The sequence below is a fragment of the Pavona decussata genome, unplaced genomic scaffold, assembly GCF_977016875.1.
Source record: "Pavona decussata unplaced genomic scaffold, jaPavDecu1.1 SCAFFOLD_215, whole genome shotgun sequence".
Taxonomy (NCBI): Eukaryota; Metazoa; Cnidaria; class Anthozoa; order Scleractinia; family Agariciidae; genus Pavona; species Pavona decussata.
In genome coordinates, this window is record NW_028145620.1 from 1,048,794 (window position 1) to 1,069,786 (window position 20,993).

The 20,993-nt window shown below is 39.2% G+C and overlaps 2 protein-coding genes and 1 long non-coding RNA gene across 4 annotated transcripts in view; 2 read left to right on the top strand and 1 right to left on the bottom strand.

Moving 5' to 3' along the window:
- The first annotated feature begins 1,551 nt into the window (after positions 1-1,551).
- Positions 1,552-13,774, top strand: LOC146459894 (uncharacterized). Of its 2 annotated transcripts, none has more exons than XM_085088644.1 (9): positions 1,552-1,776; positions 1,877-1,970; positions 4,160-4,524; positions 5,600-6,197; positions 6,910-8,996; positions 9,858-9,945; positions 10,374-10,680; positions 11,837-11,955; positions 12,468-13,774. In XM_085088644.1, the coding sequence occupies exons 1-9, from the start codon at positions 1,721-1,723 to the stop codon at positions 13,020-13,022; spliced, it is 4,269 nt and encodes a 1,422-aa protein (XP_084944770.1). In that variant the 5' UTR covers positions 1,552-1,720; the 3' UTR covers positions 13,023-13,774. The 2 variants fall into 2 exon arrangements, with proteins under 2 accessions (XP_084944770.1, XP_084944771.1); XM_085088645.1 differs by having other exon boundaries at positions 11,837-11,946.
- A 1,946-nt stretch (positions 13,775-15,720) lies between these two features.
- The window catches only part of LOC146459895 (uncharacterized), a 34,094-nt gene continuing 28,821 nt past the window's right edge, over positions 15,721-20,993 (top strand). The window contains exon 1 of the long non-coding RNA XR_014857781.1: positions 15,721-15,855. This is a non-coding gene — a long non-coding RNA (uncharacterized LOC146459895). The remainder of the gene's footprint in view (positions 15,856-20,993) is intronic.
- On the bottom strand, positions 18,228-20,698 carry LOC146459896 (uncharacterized). Its single transcript, XM_085088657.1, has one exon. It carries the CDS (start codon positions 20,369-20,371, stop codon positions 19,139-19,141), a length of 1,233 nt encoding a protein of 410 aa, XP_084944783.1. The 5' UTR covers positions 20,372-20,698; the 3' UTR covers positions 18,228-19,138.

Consider the following 20,993-nt stretch of genomic DNA (forward strand, 5'->3'; position numbering starts at 1 on the left):
AAATTTTAAAAACTGCAAAAGCCGTGAACGAAGATCCTGCTTGCTTGTACGTTGGATCTCACAGGAGATCTAATCAGCCAAACTTGAAAAATAGACCATGAGAAGTCCAAAGACTACTGCAAAGCTGACAAGGTCGGTCCGTATCGGAGCAAACAGTGCCCTCTGTCTTAAGGGCGGTGCCTACTTTTGTTATTGCGCATAAGTTCTGCGCCTCTCGAGATACTCGGGTTTTCTATGCGTGGTGCCTACTAATACGGGGATATTTTTGCGCAGTTTAACACTGCGGAGAAAGCAGAACTTGGCAAGTGCTTTTGGTACCCAAAATGAAAATTGGGGGTAACCATGCATTTTTTGGAGATCATAAAGCTTCAATTTGGAAAAGAATGCCATACTTCTTTTATATTTTACAGCTTTTTAGAATTATTGTTGTTTAATTATATCTAAAAAATGCGTGGTTACCCCCAATTTTCTTTTTGGATACCAAGAGCCGTTGCTAAGATCTGCTTTTCCCGCATAGTCATAAATCGCGCAAAAATACTGCTGCATTAGTAGGCACCGTCCTTAACTACGACCTCAAGACCTCGGACACAGTTTTTTTCCCAATACGGACCTCCCATCCGGTGAATAACATATTTTAAATAAAAAATACTAGAATTGCATTCAGGAATGGGCATAATACAATCTTAAACGTGTCGGACTCTGACTTAAAAAAACGATCAGATAAAACACAACGTTTATAAAAAAACTTACAGAAGACGTTTAGGCCGAAATCCTTTGGTCTTCGTCGGTTTAAAAAGACAGATGAGCAAACGCCTATTGTAGGACACTCGCTTGACTCAGCAGAGAGACATCGGGAATCTTTGGGGGTAGCTTTTCTTCATTCTTAAAGGAACTGGTCCTTCACTAAAACAACTCGACGACACTGATTCTACATTTTTACTACATCTTTTTTTACAAGTATCACTGAAATCACGCCTTACTTTGTAGTGTGCTGTGAACATGTTTACGACTGTAATTCAACCAAGACCAGATGGTCCCAACCAGAGATAAGAATTGGTTTTGCCAAAATACTCTTAACACGAAAGAACAACGCAACTGTTCTAAGAAAATAGATAGAAAGGGAAACCAATCAGGCTGATAAAATCCTTAAGTGTTTTGCCTTAATTTTAACCTTCGAGGAGAAACAAGTCAAGGTTAAAGGAAGTAGGCAAACCTGTCCACAGCACAACTGTTAACTCTAGTCTTTGAACAAAAGAAAAATGTCAAATAATCTGGCCAAAACATCCATCAAAACTATCGAAGGGAAATAACAACTGTATTTTAAAATTAAAGTCGAAAACACACCCTTTCATTAGCTTCACAACACTATCCAACATATTTTTAGTAGTTGACTGTGAGCAGTCCGTTGGTAGTTTAGTGGAGTGAAGAGGACAAAAAATCGGCGATTCAAGGAGAGGAATTCTTGTTCTTTGCACGCATTGCTGTCCTTTGTTATTGTGAGACCACGCACAGGAAGCGGTCTCTCGTGTTTGTCACGAACCAGTCTGACCGGTCAGTAACAACACGTCATCAAGATGGAGCCTGCTTTAGCTGCAAAGAGATTTTGCAACGAGATGACTTCACACGCTGTTCACAGTTCTTCGCTGTGTTATTATTTCTCATTTTTTTGTAAAATATCGAGATTAAGACTTTAATTTTATATTCCGTTTATTTTTCGGCCATGGAATATTGGTCTACTTTTTTTCTCTTGGTTTTATTTTTCGCTTGCATCACACGGTAGGTGCTTGAGTTGTTTGTAGCGAGCTTTGCATGTGAACTTCTGGAATTTGTCTGAAGTTAAAGGACACTTAATCAGTGCTTTTGCTTAATTTCATAGCCTCCATGCTCCTGACGGTAACGAAGAAGTTTTAAATCCTGACAATGAAAGAAAACCGGATCTGTCTGAGTCACCGAACTCTGTCATTAAAACTGTGAGTCGTTGTTGCTTAGAACCATTGAAAGAACGTCGGTTGCTAGTGTTTACGTACTGTACTCCGACCTTAGTAAGTCCATTGTGCTCCAGAAAAGGGTTTTAATATTTTACTGGGCCACAACGCCCTTCTCTGATAGATTTCGAAGGTTTAAAAGCAGTTAGAACGCTCGCTTGTGTTCTAATTTCGTTGTAATCAGCCTTCAGTCGGACAAATTGACTGGAAATATGATTATCGAAGGGACAAGTGTTTTGGTTCCTCTTTATGTGCTGGGGTCACAACATCGCAGTGGCAGCTGCCTTGTGTTATTTTCCTTTCTAGAATACAAACTTTCTGCTGGTGTGTTTCAAACCTTGAGAAATCATACCAAAATTGATACTACTGTACAACGGTATAGTGTTAACAGCCAAAATTATCTTGGAAAATGATTGGCCACAAAAACCCAAAAAACTAAACCTAAGTTTGTGGTAATCAGTGCATATCTGGTCCTTCCAAAGAGTTTTGTTTTTGAGCTTATGTATATTGAAGCGGGTACCAATACAATTTTCTGCGAAATGATTTAATGAATGAAAAAGATTAACACCTTCTTTTAATATTTTTCACATTTTGCTTAGTACTATAGAAACGGCTAGCTAGGGTAAGAATTCAGATCCTTACCAAATGTCATTTAAATTGCTTCACTTTAAATTTGGTCAGCTAAGTTCCTTACTGTACTATGGTCATGTCACACACCCCTTTCACATTTTGCTTAGTACTATAGAAACGGCTAGCTAGGGTAAGAATTCTGATCCTTACCAAATGTCATTTACATAATACTATGCATTGCTTCACTTTAAATTTGGTCAGCTAAGTTCCTTACTGTACTATGGTCATGTCACACACCCCCTTATTGATTCAAGCTAAGCATCTCCAATGCAGTTGTGTTTAAAGCCCCATCTTTGTTTTTAATAGGCCGTCCCCTTAAATGTTTCATTTCCCATCACCCTCTCTCTTTTAACAGTAGGTCGGTCTGTTGGTTTGAAAAAATGACTGCAAAAAGAAAGATTGACAAATAAATTCAAGTGCACCTTAGTATAATTCCCTGGTGACAAACTGCTATCGCTCTCAGAAAATGTGTTGGAAGATGTCATTATAGGGCTGATTTAGATTTCAGTCATTTAAAGGTGTATACAAAGCATCTTGTACTTGGGCAATGTTGGAATGGGCTACAAAAAATTATTATATAGCACATGTCATTAATTTGGTTTTATGGCACTCAGTTGAAAGTCACTCTAATAAAATGCAAGTTGCAATCTACAATGCTATTCTCCCAAACTCACTCCACCTTTGCGTCAGGGAAAATATATCTGTATTGTACAGTATGTAAACATCTCTTGCTTTGTGTTATTTTTCATTTCATCATTGCATGTAAGTTTTATATTGTCGACAATGTTTGGGGTTTTTTTTTTTTTTTTTTTTTGGTTTTGTTTCATTATAAGAAATCCCAGGCCAAATAATATTATTAATGTCACTAAAGCATTTCAGTCAACGTTCTGTTTGAGACATTTGCAAAGGCTGTTCTCCTTTCACCGCTTGAAAGCAACTTGCCTAGTACTTCATAAAAAACCTGTTACTTCTAGTTATGCACTTGTTTTTAAATCCAGCCCAATTAGTTAGTCTTGCTTAATTATTTGTTCGCTTTATTAAAACCTGCTTTTCTATCTAAAACAAGAATCAAACAAGCTAAATTAATTGAATATGCTTTATGATCTCTTGTGATTTTAGACATGTACCTGTGATCTTTGCAAGTGTTTCACCATGAATAAGTAACAAGCTTACAAGGGTGTGAAAAGAAGTTGTTTTGCTGTGTAAATGTCAGTGGTATTATAAAACTGAAATGCTGCTTGTAACATAACGTGCTAGTTTTTCTTATTATTTTTATGGGAGTACAGTAGTTACAAGTTTTAAACTGTCTTGAAGATCAATTCTACCGACACATGATGCAAATTTTTTTACCTGGTTTTAACCCAAGGGACATTTTAGGTACATGTAGGAAAAAAGGACATAATTCATGTTAGGGTGCTGTGGGGAAATCTTGTTTGTGGACTTCTCTTTCCTCTGATTAAGGACGCTTTGTCAAGGAGATTGCTTTTGTTTCTCAAGCTGTACAATCACAGATTCATTGTGCCTTTTTTTTCCTTAAATTATAGGAAGAATCCATGCCATCTGCATCACAAGAGGACTTGTCAACTCGATCACAAGACATCTCCTCAAGCATCTCCTCTTCTACATCAGAACTAGAAGAACTTGTCACTCCAACAGTGGCTCCAGCTACTCCAAGCTATGAAACTGATCCAACGTCCACAGTTGTAAACTCTGCTAGTAGCATTGAGCCCCAAGCACAAGCAAGCGGCTACGTTCTTTCATCAGTGATTCTTATTCCACCAAATAATCCTGCACAGATTCAATCATCACAAGGAAATCAAGATGTTAAAGTCAGCAAAGAGAGTACCAACTCTGAGATTGTATTACAGACCAAAGAGCCAGAGGTCTTGTCATCAGTTTTGGACTCTGCGTAAGTGGAATTGCTGTATAATGTTATGTTAGGAAAGCAGGGGTACTTTCACAAGTGCTTGAAGGTGGTGTTAGAGCCAACAAAAGTGAACGACGATCTCTGTTATCAGCATAAAAAAATTAAATGATATCTCATCCCACCTCTAAAGGTTACCGTCTACCATCGAGGGTGTCTCCATTCAAAATGGTTTAGCCAACCAGATTACATCACAGACACCTTTAACCCAATATCCAAGTCAAGCTGATAAACAATAATATAATACATGTAACTTCTTCCAGCCAAGTTATTTTGGCTGGAAGAAGTTACATGTATTATCCGTCATTGGATGTCCAAAATTGACTCTTTAGCACAACAGTAAACTGAGTTTCTTCAGGAAGTCTTAAAAGAGTGTGTTAAGAAGGTTAAATTGCCAAATGTTATTTCAGAAGAAAGGGCTTGATGGTTGTACACTAGTAAAATAACCATGAACTTTTTATTAGATTGTGGCATCTCCCAACATTGCTTTTTTTTCTGCAAAATGTCAATCCACAAGCTCTCCAAATTCAACTGAAATTGAAAATTCAATAAATTGTTTTCCCTTTGAGTTCTACATGTACAGGGTACCTTTTCTCTCTCAGCCCAGGGAAATAAATAGTTCAGGAGTCTTCAATGGTCCCTCCTATGAAACATACACTTTGTACCATAACATACAGTGTATGCAAAAATCACCTTAGAATTTCCAGGAAAATGTTTGCTCTTGCTTCTCCATCAATGTTTTACTTCATTTTCATGAACCTCTGAATTAAGTTAACAACTGAGACATACAGTATTAATATTTTTGGCTTTTCAAGGTACATAGTAGGGTTGGAAACAGACACTAATATCATGGGCCTTGCCTCTGCAGTATATGCCGTATTAATTCAATTAACCACCCTGGGCGCTTACAGTTGTTTAATTTTGGGCCCACAAGGGTGGGCACTTGGTCAACCTCTTACTGTACATGTATGTACATGTACATTAATGTGTGAACAACTGCATTTACTGTAGTATTATTTTACTGATGGTAAATTGTTTAATGTCGTATCCACTATTGCAGCCCTCCAAATCCAATCAGTAGCAAACCAACTCCAACTCCACCAACAACATCCACGGCAAAGGAGGATGAGGATAGCATCACAGCTACTTTGAACCAAGCAGAAGAAGAAAGTAAGCCAAAGGAAGATGAAATGCCATCGTTTGATGAATTTAAGAGGAGAGTTTTACAAGAGGAAGAGGAGAAAAGTAAACAGCAAAGTGCTGAGAATGTGAGTGGATCCACTCAAAAACCCAAGAAAGTCAAGGAAAGAAAACAGAACAATTATGCATCAGTGGACTGTGGTGCAAAGATCCTTGATCACAATAGCGAGGCATCTAATGCTGACAGCATTTTAGTGGAGAACAAAGACTTGTACATGTTAAATCCATGCAGTGCACAAGTTTGGTTTGTGGTGGAGTTATGCGACGTAGCTCAAGTTAGAAGCATTCAGATTGCCAACTTTGAACTGTTCTCTTCAACTCCTGAAAGCTTTAGAGTTTTTGTGAGCAAGAGGTATCCCACTCGAGACTGGACCATGTTAGGTACATTTCAAGCTCGCGAGGAGAGGGAAATACAGACCTTTCCATTAGATGAACCAATCTATGCCAAGTACTTTAAGGTACATTTATGGTTCCTTCTGTTTTATTGTTCATTGCTTTGTAACAGTGTTGGAAGAATGTCCTATGACTGTTTCCTGTATTGTTCTTAATACATAATTATAAAAAATATTACTTATACCTGTAGGTACTTTGCAGCAGTCATCTTTGTGTTTTTCTCTTCCAATCTTCCTTGCATAATAGCATGGTTACAGAACTACATTGTAATTAATCCCCTATAATAACCATCTGTGAATTACACTGTAGCATGGAAATCCCTGTTCTAGAAGAGTGCCTCTGTGAATACATGACTTTTGTACACCCAATTAAAGTGAACTTTGACGCTACTTTAATTACTAATCAATAGAGATTCTTCCAAAGATTTTTTTCTGTAAGCTGTCTTATGACTTTTTTTACCATTAGCCCAAAATTAGTTTTTAAAAACATTTTTAACAAGTGAGATAAGAACCTTGGTTAATTTTTAATCAGGGATTAGCGTTAATCGGCTTTTGAATGTTACCGGGCCCTGTGCGTCAGTACTTGTCTGTCATACATGTAGGGCTTCGAATATCAGCCAGGGTAATGTACATGAATAGTGTACTGAATGTTGTACTAGTACAACTGTATTTGCATACAATGCACTCAGACAAATAGTATTATTGTTTTCTCATACAAAATGTACATGTACCTGTAATTTGTAATTGATTGTTTGCAACTTATATTTTCATTGTTTAGTTTGAGATGTTGAGTCATTTTGGTTCAGAACATTACTGTCCACTGAGTCTTTTGCGTGTGCACGGCTCTAGCTTGATGGAAGAGCTGGAAGACCATGAGACAGATGGACAGGAAGACAATGACAATGTTGACACTGACAGCGATGTGCAGGTATTGCCTCCCGAGCCTGGAGCAAATGTTGAGGATGACGCTAAGAAGCTAAACCTGCTTGAGAGAGCAGCAGACACAGTGATTAGTCTTGTGAAGAAATTTACTGGAAATGGCCACGATAAGGAGAAAGGAGCTGATATTCAAGAAGAAAGTGATGATAAACAAAAACAAAACACCCTTGAGTCTCCGGGCGGAGTGCCTGTTAGTGGGAGTGAATCTCAAGATGAAAACAAGGGTAAAATTGTCACTCATGTTGGTCATGAAGAGCTTAAGGAGGAAGAAAGTAATAATAGTGTTCCTGATGCAGAGCAAGTTTCCAGTGATAAGAGTACCACTTCACAGGGAAAAACTGTATCTGTTAATGTGAGCAGTGAAAACAGCTCATTGTGCAAGGAAGAGAGTGATCAAAGGGAGTCAAACTCAACAAGCATTGCTCCATCTGCATGTCACTTGTTTTCACAGGTAATTGGACAGTACAGTCTGGGATGTTTTATGGGTAGATTACTCTTTTCAAAGAATAAAGACTTTACGTTATCACTGGATGTGGCCAGGAGTGGGAAGATGTCTAACAAGACAAGTCCAGTTAGTGACACAAAGAAGAGGAGTGAATCTCTGGAAAACAAAGTGGGCAACAACCAAGAGGAAGTCGCCAAACACGAGGAGCCCAACCAAGAAAAGCCATCAGTTACTGAGAGCTTAGAAGAGACAAGTACTCCATCTAAAGCAACGAATCAAAAGAGCTCTGTTTTCATCCTTGAAACTTCTTCCAGTAATGTGGAATTGAAGAGCAAAAGTACTGTTTCTGAGCCATTGAAGGTTGCAGAAACCACTGGCAGTTCCTCAAGAATTGTGCAACCTAGTCAGTCAACAGAGAGTGAACAAAAGAGCGAAATTTCTGATGACAAAACCCCTGCTTTAGCAGAAGTGACAGTTGTTACATCAGTGCCTTTGAGTTCCGCTCATTCTGCTTCGTCGTCAGTGGCACTTGAAAGTTCCGAAGTACCAGTGCTCAAGGAATCAAATGCTGATGCTGTGAAAGAAGAACCAAGTGTAAATGATCAGCAGGATATTAATGAACGGCCTGTGCAACAAGGCTTGCCAAGTGGTCAGTCAACTGTATTAGATGGTCAAGATGAACCAGCAGTAACTAAAGACTCACCCCAGCAACCTGTGGTACCTATAGAAGTAAAGGATGTAAGTCCCAAGAGTGAAGAGCAGAAAAGAGAGGAAAACCTACCAGAAAAAGACAAAAAGGAAGGGAAAGAACGAGATAAACCAGAAGCCGCACCGTCAGAATGTGCTGCTCCAAATTCAATTCACATGATGTCACAATCTTCTGACATCGACATCTTGGAGACCAAACTTACTGATAAAGATGGACGAGAAGGTACAGCTCAGTTGCCTGAAGAAGTGAATGGTAATGTTGAAAAAGACCCCTTGTCGAGTGGAAATGAGGCATCAATATCTAAAGAGGTGACCAATTCTTCAAGCATGAATTTGAAACCTGTAGACTCTGATGATAAAAAGGAGACAGTTTCATCTGAGGTACAAAATCAAGAAAGTAACAAAGAAAGTACAGCTTCATCAACCTCAACAGTGGAATCTCAAAGTGTAGATCCTCCAATTAAGCCTACTTCTCCTCCCAGTATTGACACTGCTGACCTTTCGGACTCTGATGTTCCACTACCGGCTCCGCCTGTTGTTGCGGACACAGGGCTAAGTAGCCAGGAAGTTGTATCAGCTTCTTCAGAAAGTAATCTTGATGCTGCGATGCTCAGTAAATCCCAGCAAGCTGCCACCACTTCAGCTGGCATGGCATCAGTGGTCGGTTCAGGTGTGCATAAAGAGTCCATATTTGTTCGACTCAGCAACAAAATCAAGGCTCTGGAACAGAACATGAACATGAGTACACTATACATGGAGCAGCTGAATCAGAGGTAAGTGGGTAGAAGGGGAGGGTGTTACATGCCCTGTCTAGCTTAGTCCACACCCATAAAAATGATCTTTTGGTTTCCAGAAAGCATGTTGATCAGATGCTTGAAGAAAAATAAATATCAACAAATAAATAAATTAATCTTAAGCAACCCTTGCTTGTACACTGTACATCTTCCTTACTGACTGCCATTTTACAACAAACCATAACCAGTTTGAAAGGGGTGTCAGTTTAAGATTTGTACAAATGAGGAAATAACTTTTGGTCAATCAAACGATGTGAGGAAAGGAAGTTTATTTTAGTTGGGATCTAAGGGAGCCCTCTTTTGTTAGAAGGTTGGGCTGTCACAGACTTGTAAATCAGTGATGGGTGTCATCAAAAGAAATTAAAAACCTTTGTTCTTTCAAGACCAGCCAACTCAAAGTGCATAAAATTTGAAACGGATTATGCAGTATCGTACTAAAGTACTATTTAATATCTTTCATTTGTCACAGTTAAAAATTACCTCTCCAGACAAGTTAAAATAAAGCACATTAAACAGTATTGAAGGGCTCTGAAAGTGGAGGGGACAGAAACGACCCCTGCAAGACCTACATGTACATGACGTATAAGAATCTCTAATTCTGTTGTCGACCTAACCCCCCAAATCCTTGTAGAGGAGCTTAGGTTTTCATGTAGTACGTTTCTCAGCCAATGATACATTTTTGTAAGCTATTCCCCTTATTTTATTATTTACATGTATTTATATTATTTAATGTACAGTGTATTCTGCTGGTATAGATCATACTAACATGTTTTTTTTTTTTTTGTTGTTGTTTTTTTTGTTGTTGTTTTTTTGTTGTTGTTTTTTTTTTGCTGAATGCAGGTACCGCAAGTCACTGGATGAATTACAAAAGAACTCAGACAAGAAAGTGGCCCTGTTAACTGATGCTACCAAGAAGGCAGAAGCTGTTGTATGTATAACATTATTTTGATTCTTTTTTCCTTGAGAGGTATTAATTTTGCATTACTGTAAAGACTACAGTCATGGTTATCTCTTGGCATTCAGGAACCAGCTTTCACTTTTAATTGCACCTGAAGGGCTTGGGTGAAATCCAAATTTCTCCAAATTACATTTTTAAGTTCTATTTTAATGCACAGAAGTGAACAGTTGTCATGTAAGTCGTGAATTTGAAGATTAATTTTTGGTCAATGAATTTTCTGGAGCCAACTGGAGCCAACAGGCATCTTGTTTTCATGTAGCTCTTCCTCTTTTCAATGTACTACAAAGAGTAAGCTACCAGAACAAATAATTTCATTCATGAACATGCAGTGGTAATATTATTTCAGTTTCTAATACCATTCTAAACAAGAATCAGATTTTTCATTCATTCATTTACAGATTAACACCCAAAAGGAGCAAATCACTCAATTACAATCTAAGCTGGATGACCTGACCCACGAAGTAGGGGAAATGAAGGCTCACATGGGTTCACTCAACAAGGAGGTGATGGAACGGCATGTTATCGGTCTGTGTATTGAAATCGTCTTGATCCTGGTGCTATTCATTGTGTTTGCAAGAAGACGAAATAATCAGGAGATATCTGATGCACCCAGGAGGTCAGCGCCATTTATGAATGGACATGGTCCTCCCAGACTGGCAATTGAAGATGGCAACCATAACAAGGACACTACCCTCTATCCAACAGGTGAGTTTTATCCCGGTAAAGCAGCTCAAGTGAGCAAAGCACCTTAAAGGGGAAGTATCATGGGGTTTTTGACCTCTTTTGTTAAGAATGGGGAAATAAGACCTTCACTTTGCTACAAAATAATTCTAGAACAACGAGAGGAGAAAAATCAACTCAATTCTTGACAGGAACAACTTGTGATCTGTTCCAGCGCAATTTGGAAACAAAAATATGAAAACTTGAAAAACATTAGCCTAACATTTTTCAAGTTTCTATCCATACTGGCCTACTCTGTCTCTGGCCAGAGGTACTAATCAACAGTTTTATTGGACTGGGGTGATAATTTATAAAAAAAAACTAGACAATAATTTTTTGTTTCTGTTGTCAGACAAACATTTCTGGGTTTTGAAATGACATCAAATTTTCGGATACTTCCCCTTTAAGTAGGTAGGCAGACTATATGTTGGCTTGATATGAAGTACTGACTACAACCTGGATGCATAAATGGCATTCTCACATGAAGTACAGAATATACCCATTATTTTGTTTTACCATTAGCCTGTACCAGGCTTTCAGATCCATAGTGGGGAGCTGCACAAAAGCAACTGCCAGTTGCAAGCATGTGGTTAAGCCTCTTCTTGTTTTCCTGCAAATTTTCTTTTTGCCGCTCTCCACTTTCTGAACACCTGAAACAGGCTATTTTACTGTGTTCATGTCAATTTGTCGTGTTGGTAGAGCCTAAGTATCTTGATAATCCCAAGAGTTGAACTGCCTGTGGATTTGGTCCCCTTGGTTAGCCAGCCTCAACTGACTGGTGTAGGAGCTAGGGAAACTAACAACCAGTTGTGACAACCAGTTTTGCTTCTGGACTTGAGGAAAAGTGATGTTTTTATAATTATTACTCTGACATGTGCACGTAGCAGTCAAAGAGTCTTCAATGTAGTTCTTCATTCGAAATCAATTGTACACTTCTCATTGATACATGTAGTACTACTCAAAGGTCAAACTGTGGTGTTCAAATTATTTTGTATGACTGGGAACTGTCTTTCTCCTTGATCCTGTTTGTAGATACTGTACGCAACTTTTTGGAAACTTCACAATTAGACTGTATTATTTTAAACCCGCAGTGACCTCTGAAAGAGTCAGCTAATGTATATGTTTTGTTTGTTTTTTTTAGTTTCTCTTTCTGGAAGAGAGCTACTCCTTCGAAGCTTTGGAAAGGCGCCGGATCCTGAGACTATTGGAGCGAGCACCACTACTGACAGCCTTGATAACAAATTTCACAAGGTCAGGAGAGTAGGGTCAAAGTCAAGGAAAATATACCGTCCTTATTTTACATTAGGGTCTGTCTTAGAGTAATTCAAGTGACGTGTTGGTGTTGAACTAATCGTTTTTTGTTTTTGTTTTTTGTTTTTTGTTTTTTCAAGTTAGTTCTCCATACTTTCTGTGTTTATTTCTTGGCCTTGTGGCTCAAATTCAACAATTTACACTATGTTGCCCTTTATGTTTGTCTAAAAACTGAATCATCTAAAGCGAAGCATAAATTATATCTTTTGATGGAAAAGAGTCAGTGAGCCTCGGAGTTCTTTCTAAACTACATGTAATGGATGAAATCCTAAAGCGTGGCTGTTAAAATGCGGCTCTTTTGGGTTCCTGTTTGTTTTCGTCTTTTTTTCCCTTCATTTCTTCCTAAGCAACATTGGGGAATTTTGTCCAGTTTCAAAGCTGCAGTGTACATGCTCTTGAGACTAAAAGTGTTTTGTTATAATCTTAAAACTAAAAAAGGAACATTGTTTTGTTTCCTGCAGACAGACACGTTCAATTCCAATGAGAGCAAGAAGAAACGGAACCGCAAACGTAAAGCAAATAGCACTTCCGACCCTCCCTCTGAGAGTCCTATTGTTGACACGTCAAACAAACCCGAGCCTCCCCCTGATAGTCACTCTAATGCGGACACCCCCAGTCCGGCGAGTTTTGTTAGTCGAACCGCTGGTCTGCTCTTCTTTGGTGCTCGTGGATTCTTTGGTGGTTTTCAGAATCCTTGGAAGCAAAAGAAACCTTCTGTTGTTCATAGCGATCCTAATATAGCTGCAAGGTCCGGAAATAATCAAGTGAACAAAGCTGCTTTGAGGTCGAACCATACGGAAATGACACGTGCAAAGAGTCTGGATTTGGTTCCAGAGGAAGCGATGTTGCGGAGACATGTATCTGCGCCGCCGCCACCCCCTCTTCCTCCTGAGTTTGGAGTGATGTTCAAGCGTCCACCGGACTGCTATTACTCTAAAAGAGGCATTGTTAAGAACAGTACATCTGGCGTCATGAAATATGGAAAATATGGCGTGTTAGATACTCAGCTGGCATAACTTTGGACCCTCGAGAACGACACGCATTCCCCACCCCGCCCCACTGATGCTCTAAAGAGTGGTTTGAGGTGAGGAATGCGTGTGGTTTTCGAGGGAGTTCTGTTGAAAAGATGTATAAATTTTTCCTTTGACAAGCCTCGAAGGTACATTGTAAGATCTGGTCTGGATCTCTGTTTAATTTGAAGAAATGAAAACATTTTCCGAAACTTTCATGATTGTGAAAGAAATTATTGAGAAGATCAACGAAAAGTTCCACCTTCTTTAGCAATGAAGGACCTTTCTTGAAAGTGTTTCTAGTTAAAAAAAAAAAAAAACACTTCTTTCCCCCTATCTTACTGGAAACTGCTTTGCCCATTCTACGCAGTTAGTTAGCAAAAAAATACCAACAGAAAATACACGGTATTATAACTCTTTCGAACGTTTAAATTGTTTTACTCTGGACAGCAGTACATGTCCTTCTACTCTGAAGAAATACACATACATTATTTTGACTGGGTAGGAGGTTGCCTACGTTGAAGCCAAACATTCTGCTGAACAATTTGTTTAAATGGTTTGGAAGGGAAAGGGTGAAAGGGAGGCTTGATAGAGTTTTTTTTAGAGTGTTTACGAATGGTTCATGAGATTATTGTATAGTTAGAAAATTAATCCACCTCGGGATGTGGAATAAATTTATTTTCTTATATAAATAGAAGAGAATTGCCATCCATGGTGGCACTATTAAAATTATTAAAAACAAAGCCAAGGTAAACATTTGACGTTTCACTTCCGTTACTGCTTTTATAAAGGATGTTCCTGTATTTCCTTGGATTTTGGAGTGGGAGGGGGAGGTGAATTTTACAGAAGGCCAAACTATTTCATATGTTGACAGGGTTCGTGCTGGAATTATCGAGAAAGTATGGAAATCTGCAAACCAATTTTTCTAGCCGTTTTCAGGGAGCCCGTGAGTGCCAGAATCTCCGTGTATCGTACCCGCCATGTTGGATTCAGTTGTAAAATATTGACGGGGAGGCACCATAGTCTACTCTGCCCAATCCTCCTCTGCTTTTAAAATTCAATATAGCGGCTATAACACTTTTTCAGTCCTGGAAAAAGTATGGAAAATAAAACCTTTTTTTTTTTTGAAGTGGGGGGGGGGGGGGTATTATTGTTATTGTTTGCTTTGGTTTTTCTTTATGAAGCTCTGTGGTTGGTTAACCAAACTCGCGCCACTTGCTCAACCAATGAGAATCAAACGTGACTTGCTCGCACCGCCATTTCTCGCGCTTGGCACTGACTTCCAATTCTGATTGTTTCCTTGCGCTGCTTACGTCTGTTGCTTTGCGATTGGCTGCCGCTCCATACGTTTTTCCTCTCAGCCAAATTTACGAGCAAAATAAACGTGAAAAGGGAGCTTCTGCTGGAGAAACTCCACAAATAAATTTCTAGAGAAAAATAAACTGGTAAAGAAATTCTGTCAGCTTGGCGAGCTGATTTTCATCCCAATTTTCAAGACTTTCTTTGAAACTCTTCAATATTCGGCCAGCTCTGCCAACCCACATTCACATCCTGAATTTTAAAGAAAGCTACGGTTTATTTTAACAACTCTGTTGAATGTGAAACACAGTTACGAGTTTTTAAGTAGTTTGAATCCTTAATAAGTGGCTGCCTCTCGGTTGTTACGGTCAAATCTGGAATCTTTATTGAGCTTTAGAAATGACGGCGACGGCAAGGAGAACGCCGTAAAACAATAGGTTTAATGAGCAAAAACATCGCTCTGCACGTGCGTTATATGTTTTTGTACATTTCTCTGCCGTCATCAGCAAAACAACAACGTGAAATGACTAAATTCAAGGTCAGTTGTGGAGAACGTGAGTACACGACGCCGTTTCCATCAATTTCGTTCCCGCTCAGTTCGGTCGCGAGGTAGTGCAAGTAACGCGAACTTATATTTTCAAGTGACGTTTTCGTTGTGTTGCCGTCGTCGTTGCTGAAGCTTCCCTTTAATTCGCTTGGCGGCTGGGTGGGGATTCTCCTTTGTCACAGTAATTTTAATTTTGATGTAGGCCAGGTAACTGCTGGTAAGGGAAACTTAAAATTAGTGACTGAATGGCCAGGTTGAGAGCCTTGTCTTTGAATTGATATAGTTCCGTTAGTTCTGAGTATTTTACAGACGTTTGTATGGAGACAGACTAAAATTACCGATCTCCATACCAACCCGCTTGCCATCCTCTTTCCCAGAGCCTACGATCTTCTGGTCAGCGGTTGAATCGTAGGCTCTAATTACCATAAATGAAGTACCTACCTAGGCTCTGGTAACAGCCGTTACCGGATGTCGTGAATTTCACGACATCCGGTAGCGCACGCTCAGTGTGATAAATTACCATTGCGCTTGCTCAGTATTATTATTGCACAGTACTGCTCAGTATTAGGAAGTAAAGACAAATGCGCAGAAGCGTAGGATTTTTCACCTTATTGCACATCAGGTTTTCGACAGCCAATGAAAAAAAAGATATTTTTGGATGGACCCAGAGCCACTCGTTCAACAATTAAAAAAAAAAACGTTGGGGCTCTGGAGACGAGAATGCCCGCTTGCAAAATTAAAATGCTTGTGCATATGCGCGTATCCCGTAAGCTAGAATTAATTTAAGAATTAATCTGATTGGCCACTGACCTTTTGCGGGCGCATCCTTCCTTTGTTACGTCACAAATGAACGATTACTCACCATACTCTTGGGGGAAAAACACTCGAGAGATCTGTTTTCCGAGGAGAGGAAAGTTTATTGAAAAACTTGGTATGGGAAGCGTTTTTTGTTCGTCGAAAGAAAAGAAAATGAAGAACTGAAGGACTTCAAAGGTATGTCCACCTCTTTCTTCTATTTAAAAGTATTTAAAACAAAATACTTGCGTTTAAATTGCGAACAACGGAAAAATTACGTTCGTCTTTTGAAGTTCTCTTTGATTGAACCATTTATCTTCCACAAATGAGTTACTAACAGTGAATATCAATCGAGTTTGGTTATAGTTATTTAAGGACAGATGCTTTTAAGATATCACTGACATTTATAACTCTGACTACTTAGAATACTAGTGTTGGACGGTAAAACGAAAGATTTTTGGGCCCCTTTCCTCGAGGAACCATCTAATATTTACTTTCTGCAATGAAGATTAGGAACTTGGAGCGGACTTTTGAATCTCAAATACTTTCGAAGAATGCCGAAAACTCGGACGATTTCCTGAAATTACCGACCTGAGCCCGGTTTTGAAGTTTCAGTCAATTCTCCGGAATGATTTTCACGGCCTTTTTACCTCGATCAGCAAACAGCAAGCCCGAAGGAGTTATTCTGGAGGCTGGCAGAGGGTCCGCATTGGATTATCTGAATTGGTCAAAATTTTCATTGGCAGCGCTAGTGGAGAAATGCCGAAGGCGTTTTAACTGATAGGTAAAAAAAGTTAAAGAAACTTTTTGCTGAGATGGCTAAACTTTGCCCAAGTATGGTGTGATTTACTTACATTAACTTGTCAAGAACTGTAGAGTTGACAATGCTGTCGATGGTTGCAAGTTGTTTCTGGAAGTCGTGAGGTCGTCAGAAGATGATATAAGAGATTGGAATCACTCGAAAGTTCTTCGGAAATCTTCGGATGGTATTCGGCACTGTTCGGCTAATGAGAGGAAGACAGTTGCGACAACACATAATCGCGAAAACACGTGAGAAGTAAAAGCGAACTGAGATCCGGTTCAGACGTTAAATGGTCTTTAATTAATTGATAGCTGAGAAATGGCTTTAATTTTAACTGAAAGCTAAGAATCCAGCGCTCCCTTGTAGACCCCCTGGCCTGGTAAGGCACCCATCTCGTGTATTTCCGGAGATTGCCGAAACTAGGCCGAAGACAACGAAAGCTTACCGAATATTGCCGAAGTTTACTGATAGTGAGGCACGCCAAGGCCGACTGAATTAGTGTAAAGTTCAAGTTCAAATATATTTTCCTTTATTTATGCAACTAGTTTTTATATTTACCTTAATACCGGGCCGTGGCCAGAGGTCAGAACCATATACAGACTACAAACTGAAAAAATCAAAAAAATGTTCGGGTGTATAATTTTCGAACAAAAATGTTAAATTTATGGAACAAAGTTCCGTTCAGACAGTCTGCAGCTGCCACGAGATACTGTGAGTATTAAAAAACAACAAAACAGAGCGCGGCTATGCGTTTAATTTTCGAATTTCATCTCGCACTTTTTGAAGAACACGATGACTGAAAATGTCTCACTCTTGTTTAATATCCTAGCGAATGGTGTCACATTATCTAACATTTTCTTTAGTCTTGCTAAATGCAGATGAACATCAAAGGGCCATAGGTGTCCGTATTATCCGGTGGGGTCCATCTTAAGCGGGCTCTCAGAAAAAAAAGTCATGGACCGTTATGTTTTATCGATGCAAAGACTAAAGCAGACAATTTCAAGGCAACAGAACGACGTTTAATGTCTTAGATGTAACTGGGGTTCAAACTGAAGAAACCTTATGCCCGTTAAAATAGTGGGTGACGTTTCTCAACACTGACATTTTGAGTTTTTGGTGCAGCCCAGGAGCAGTCTAGACGGGGTGAATATTTGACAATTTACTGTGCGCAGATAACCAGTGTCCGTAAAGAGAGGTTATTTTGTACCCTGAAGAAGGCAGCATTGCCGAAACGTTGGTTTGAAATATCTTACAGCGTCTATTTTATAATATTTTGAATTCACTTTTATTTTGTATGAGAGCTTGTCACAAGGGCTTTGTCCATATACGGAAACATAAGGTCGTGTGGTCTTTTTTTTTTTTTCCTTTCTTTCTTCTTTCTTTTTTCTCCTTTCTCGTCTCCTTCGTGTTATTCCGAACCTTCTTGGGGCCAAAAAATTCGTGTTTCGGTGTCGTTTCACGAAGAGTGCTCAAGTTTCCAATCATAGCCCTGTCAGCGTAGCCCACACAAACATGATAAAATCGCGCGCGCGATAGTTTGCGCTAAAACAGAATGCCGAGAGAGGAAGAGAGGAATTTGAAATTGCCGGTCAAACTAAAATTTAGTCGTAATGTTTGCAACTGAGACACCACCGCTTTTTACGGGAGATAAAAAGATGTTCAGTTTGATTTTTCTTCACTTCGGACAGGTGAGACAGCTCTGATAACACGGGCATCACTGAAAATAAAGCGAAAAGACGACTAGACCTCACGTAGACAGTTACATCTATTTTTTTTTTTTGTTTTGTTTTAATTTTTTATATTTCTGCAATATTTTCTTTGCATTTTGACGCCGGCTGGCATACATAGTCTGATAGAGCGGGTTCCGATAGCTGGTAAAAAGAAAAGCAAAATTTTACAATATTTATATTTCATGTTTTAATCGTTTGAAATCTTAAGTAATCTTTGTTGACATACCGCGGCTTGTCTGAGTCATATTCCATACGAATGTCATAAAATATTAATTTCACTCTTGCTGTTTAATATTACTGGAATAATCTTTCTTTTGTTTTCAAACAGGCTCCAAGCCTTTTTTGATTTAAATTCATATTTCAATACTGTTTTAAGAAAGCGATATTGTCGTATGCAAATGCCTCTTCAACCATACAAGAAAACTAAAAATCGCAATTAAATAATTTACAGTAATATGTGGTTGGTCGTGGCATTTCAAAATTTCAGTCAAGGCTATGTTTTAGCACATTGTTTTTATACTGGCTTCTTCGCCGGATTTGTTTCTAAGATGGCCTATTTTTGTCTAGAACAAAGCTACTAAAAATTCTATTAATCCAACAAACAGCTTTAAATTATCCCCTTTTCAACGTCGAAGACAAACGTTGACTGAAGACAATTTCACGCTACAGAATGTCAGAGCATATTGCGGATGACAACGAAGTATCTTTAAAATGAGAAAGAAATTTCTAGAATGTGGCCATTTAAATTATGTTGTACAAGTTCTCTTTATATAAATTGGGAATTTATATAAATTTAGAACCTCTTGTAAACCGTATATTGCGACAACCTTTCCGGGGATGGTCAAATACGCGAGATTTTTTACACTACAATAGTGTTTGTTTGTAAATATTTTTTTCAATGATAGTTGTCAGATAATTTTCAAGTCTTGCTCCATACTTGAGGCGGCAATTAATCCGAATACACGGAGCTTGAACTCAACGAATCCAGCTGTTCACTGCTGCTCGCTTGTCCAAGTTGGAACTGATCTAGCAGCCACTCCAAGCGGACTTTATCACCGCTAAGTTTTCTTTCGTATTGGCCTTTCAAAATCCTCTTTAGATCTTTCTTTTCGTTTATAAATTTATTCTCCATTTCAAGCCTGTCTCGCTCGAATTTCAACTTCAATGTCTGCATTTCCAGCGAGTAACACTTCTCCAGTTGTTCTTTTTGATATTTCAAAACGGAAATGTCGTGCTCGTAACCCTGAATTTCCGACTCGAATTTCAAGCGCTCCTGCTGAAGTATCCTGCGAAATTCCACTTCGAATTTTCGCCTTATGTCCTCCTTTTCCTTACGAAAGTTCTCTTCCATGTCCGACTTCTCTCTCCTAAAAATGCTCATCAAATCGTTCTTTTGCTGCTTAAACCGTTGCTCCATTTCAATGATTTCAGTCGCGAACTGGTGCTCGATTTGTTTGTGTTTATTAGCGTAGTGAGAGAACATTTTGTTCTTCTCTTGGTTGAGCGATTTCTGCAACTCATCTCTATCCACGCTTAACTCGGCATCTAAAAGTCCTTTAAAGTGCATGTCCACTTCGGGCTGTTCGTGGTTATAGACCGTCTCCAAATACGCGTTTTCCTCGAAGTAAATATTCTCCAAATCACCCAAACCCTGAGACAATGTCCGCTTTAGCTCATTCTCCACATCTTCAATGCGCTCCAGTTCTTTGCGGATTTTAGCTTCCATTTCGGTCTTCTCGGCTAGAAAACCTTCCTCCTTCTCCCTGAGGATTTTCTCAAAAGCCAGTTTCATTTCCTTCTTCTCCTTATTAGAATTCTCCAGAAGATTTTCCCTCTCTCGTTCCCACGACTTCATCAACGCCGATTTCTCGTCTTCGAAGGAAAGTTTCAAAACATGCTTCGATCCCTGGAACTCCAGGCGAATATTATCTTTCTCTTTCAAGAAACTTCGTCGCATTTCTTCCTTCTCACACTCGAACGCTTTTCTCATGTTCTCCTTCTCTGTTTCAAAACCCAGACGCATGTCATTTTTCTCGTCTTCGTGGGCGCGATCGATTACCTCTCTCTCCTGAAGAAAACCTCGAACGATTTCGGCTTTCTCCTCGAGAAACCGCCGTTCTTCCTCGGATCCGTCGAAAATAGAGAGATTTTCCTCCGAGTTTTTCGACGGATCGCCTTCCATGGTTTAAACTTTGATGTACAAATTCGAAATTCGTGACCTAATGTATCTCGAAATCAAAGCGCGCTTCATAGAGTGGGGTACATGTCGCGCAAATGATCCTTGGTAAGGCGTTTTATACTGTGATCTGCGTGCGCACTTTCGAAACCGCGATTCCGGTTAATGAGCTGTCACTTCTTGATCATAAAGAAATTTTTTTTTTTGCCTTTTACAATTACAACCCTGAACACTTGAAAATAAACGGTTCAGTTTACGTTTAACGGTCAGCTGAGTTCAAGAAATCAGTGGTCTGTGATCAGCGACACACGTCGAATATCGCTTCGCTGAGTTCTGAGGCAAAACACTTCTCGAAAAATCTGCATTTTGGATCTTATCTGAAAAAACTAATTACCCCTGGTTTTGACAGTGTGAAAGCTTTTGCTTCAAACCAGCTGGCAGGGAATAATCGAGCTAATCGATTATTTACCGGCGGGCACAATTTTTAAGTTTATTTGCAAAGTGGCATTGATTTGCGACAAGCTTCATCAAATATTGCCCCTAGCGAATTAACCCGCGACAGTAAACATATTTGTGTAGCACCACATTTATTTCTGTCTGCGAGCTCTGAATGTCCTTGAAAGAAATC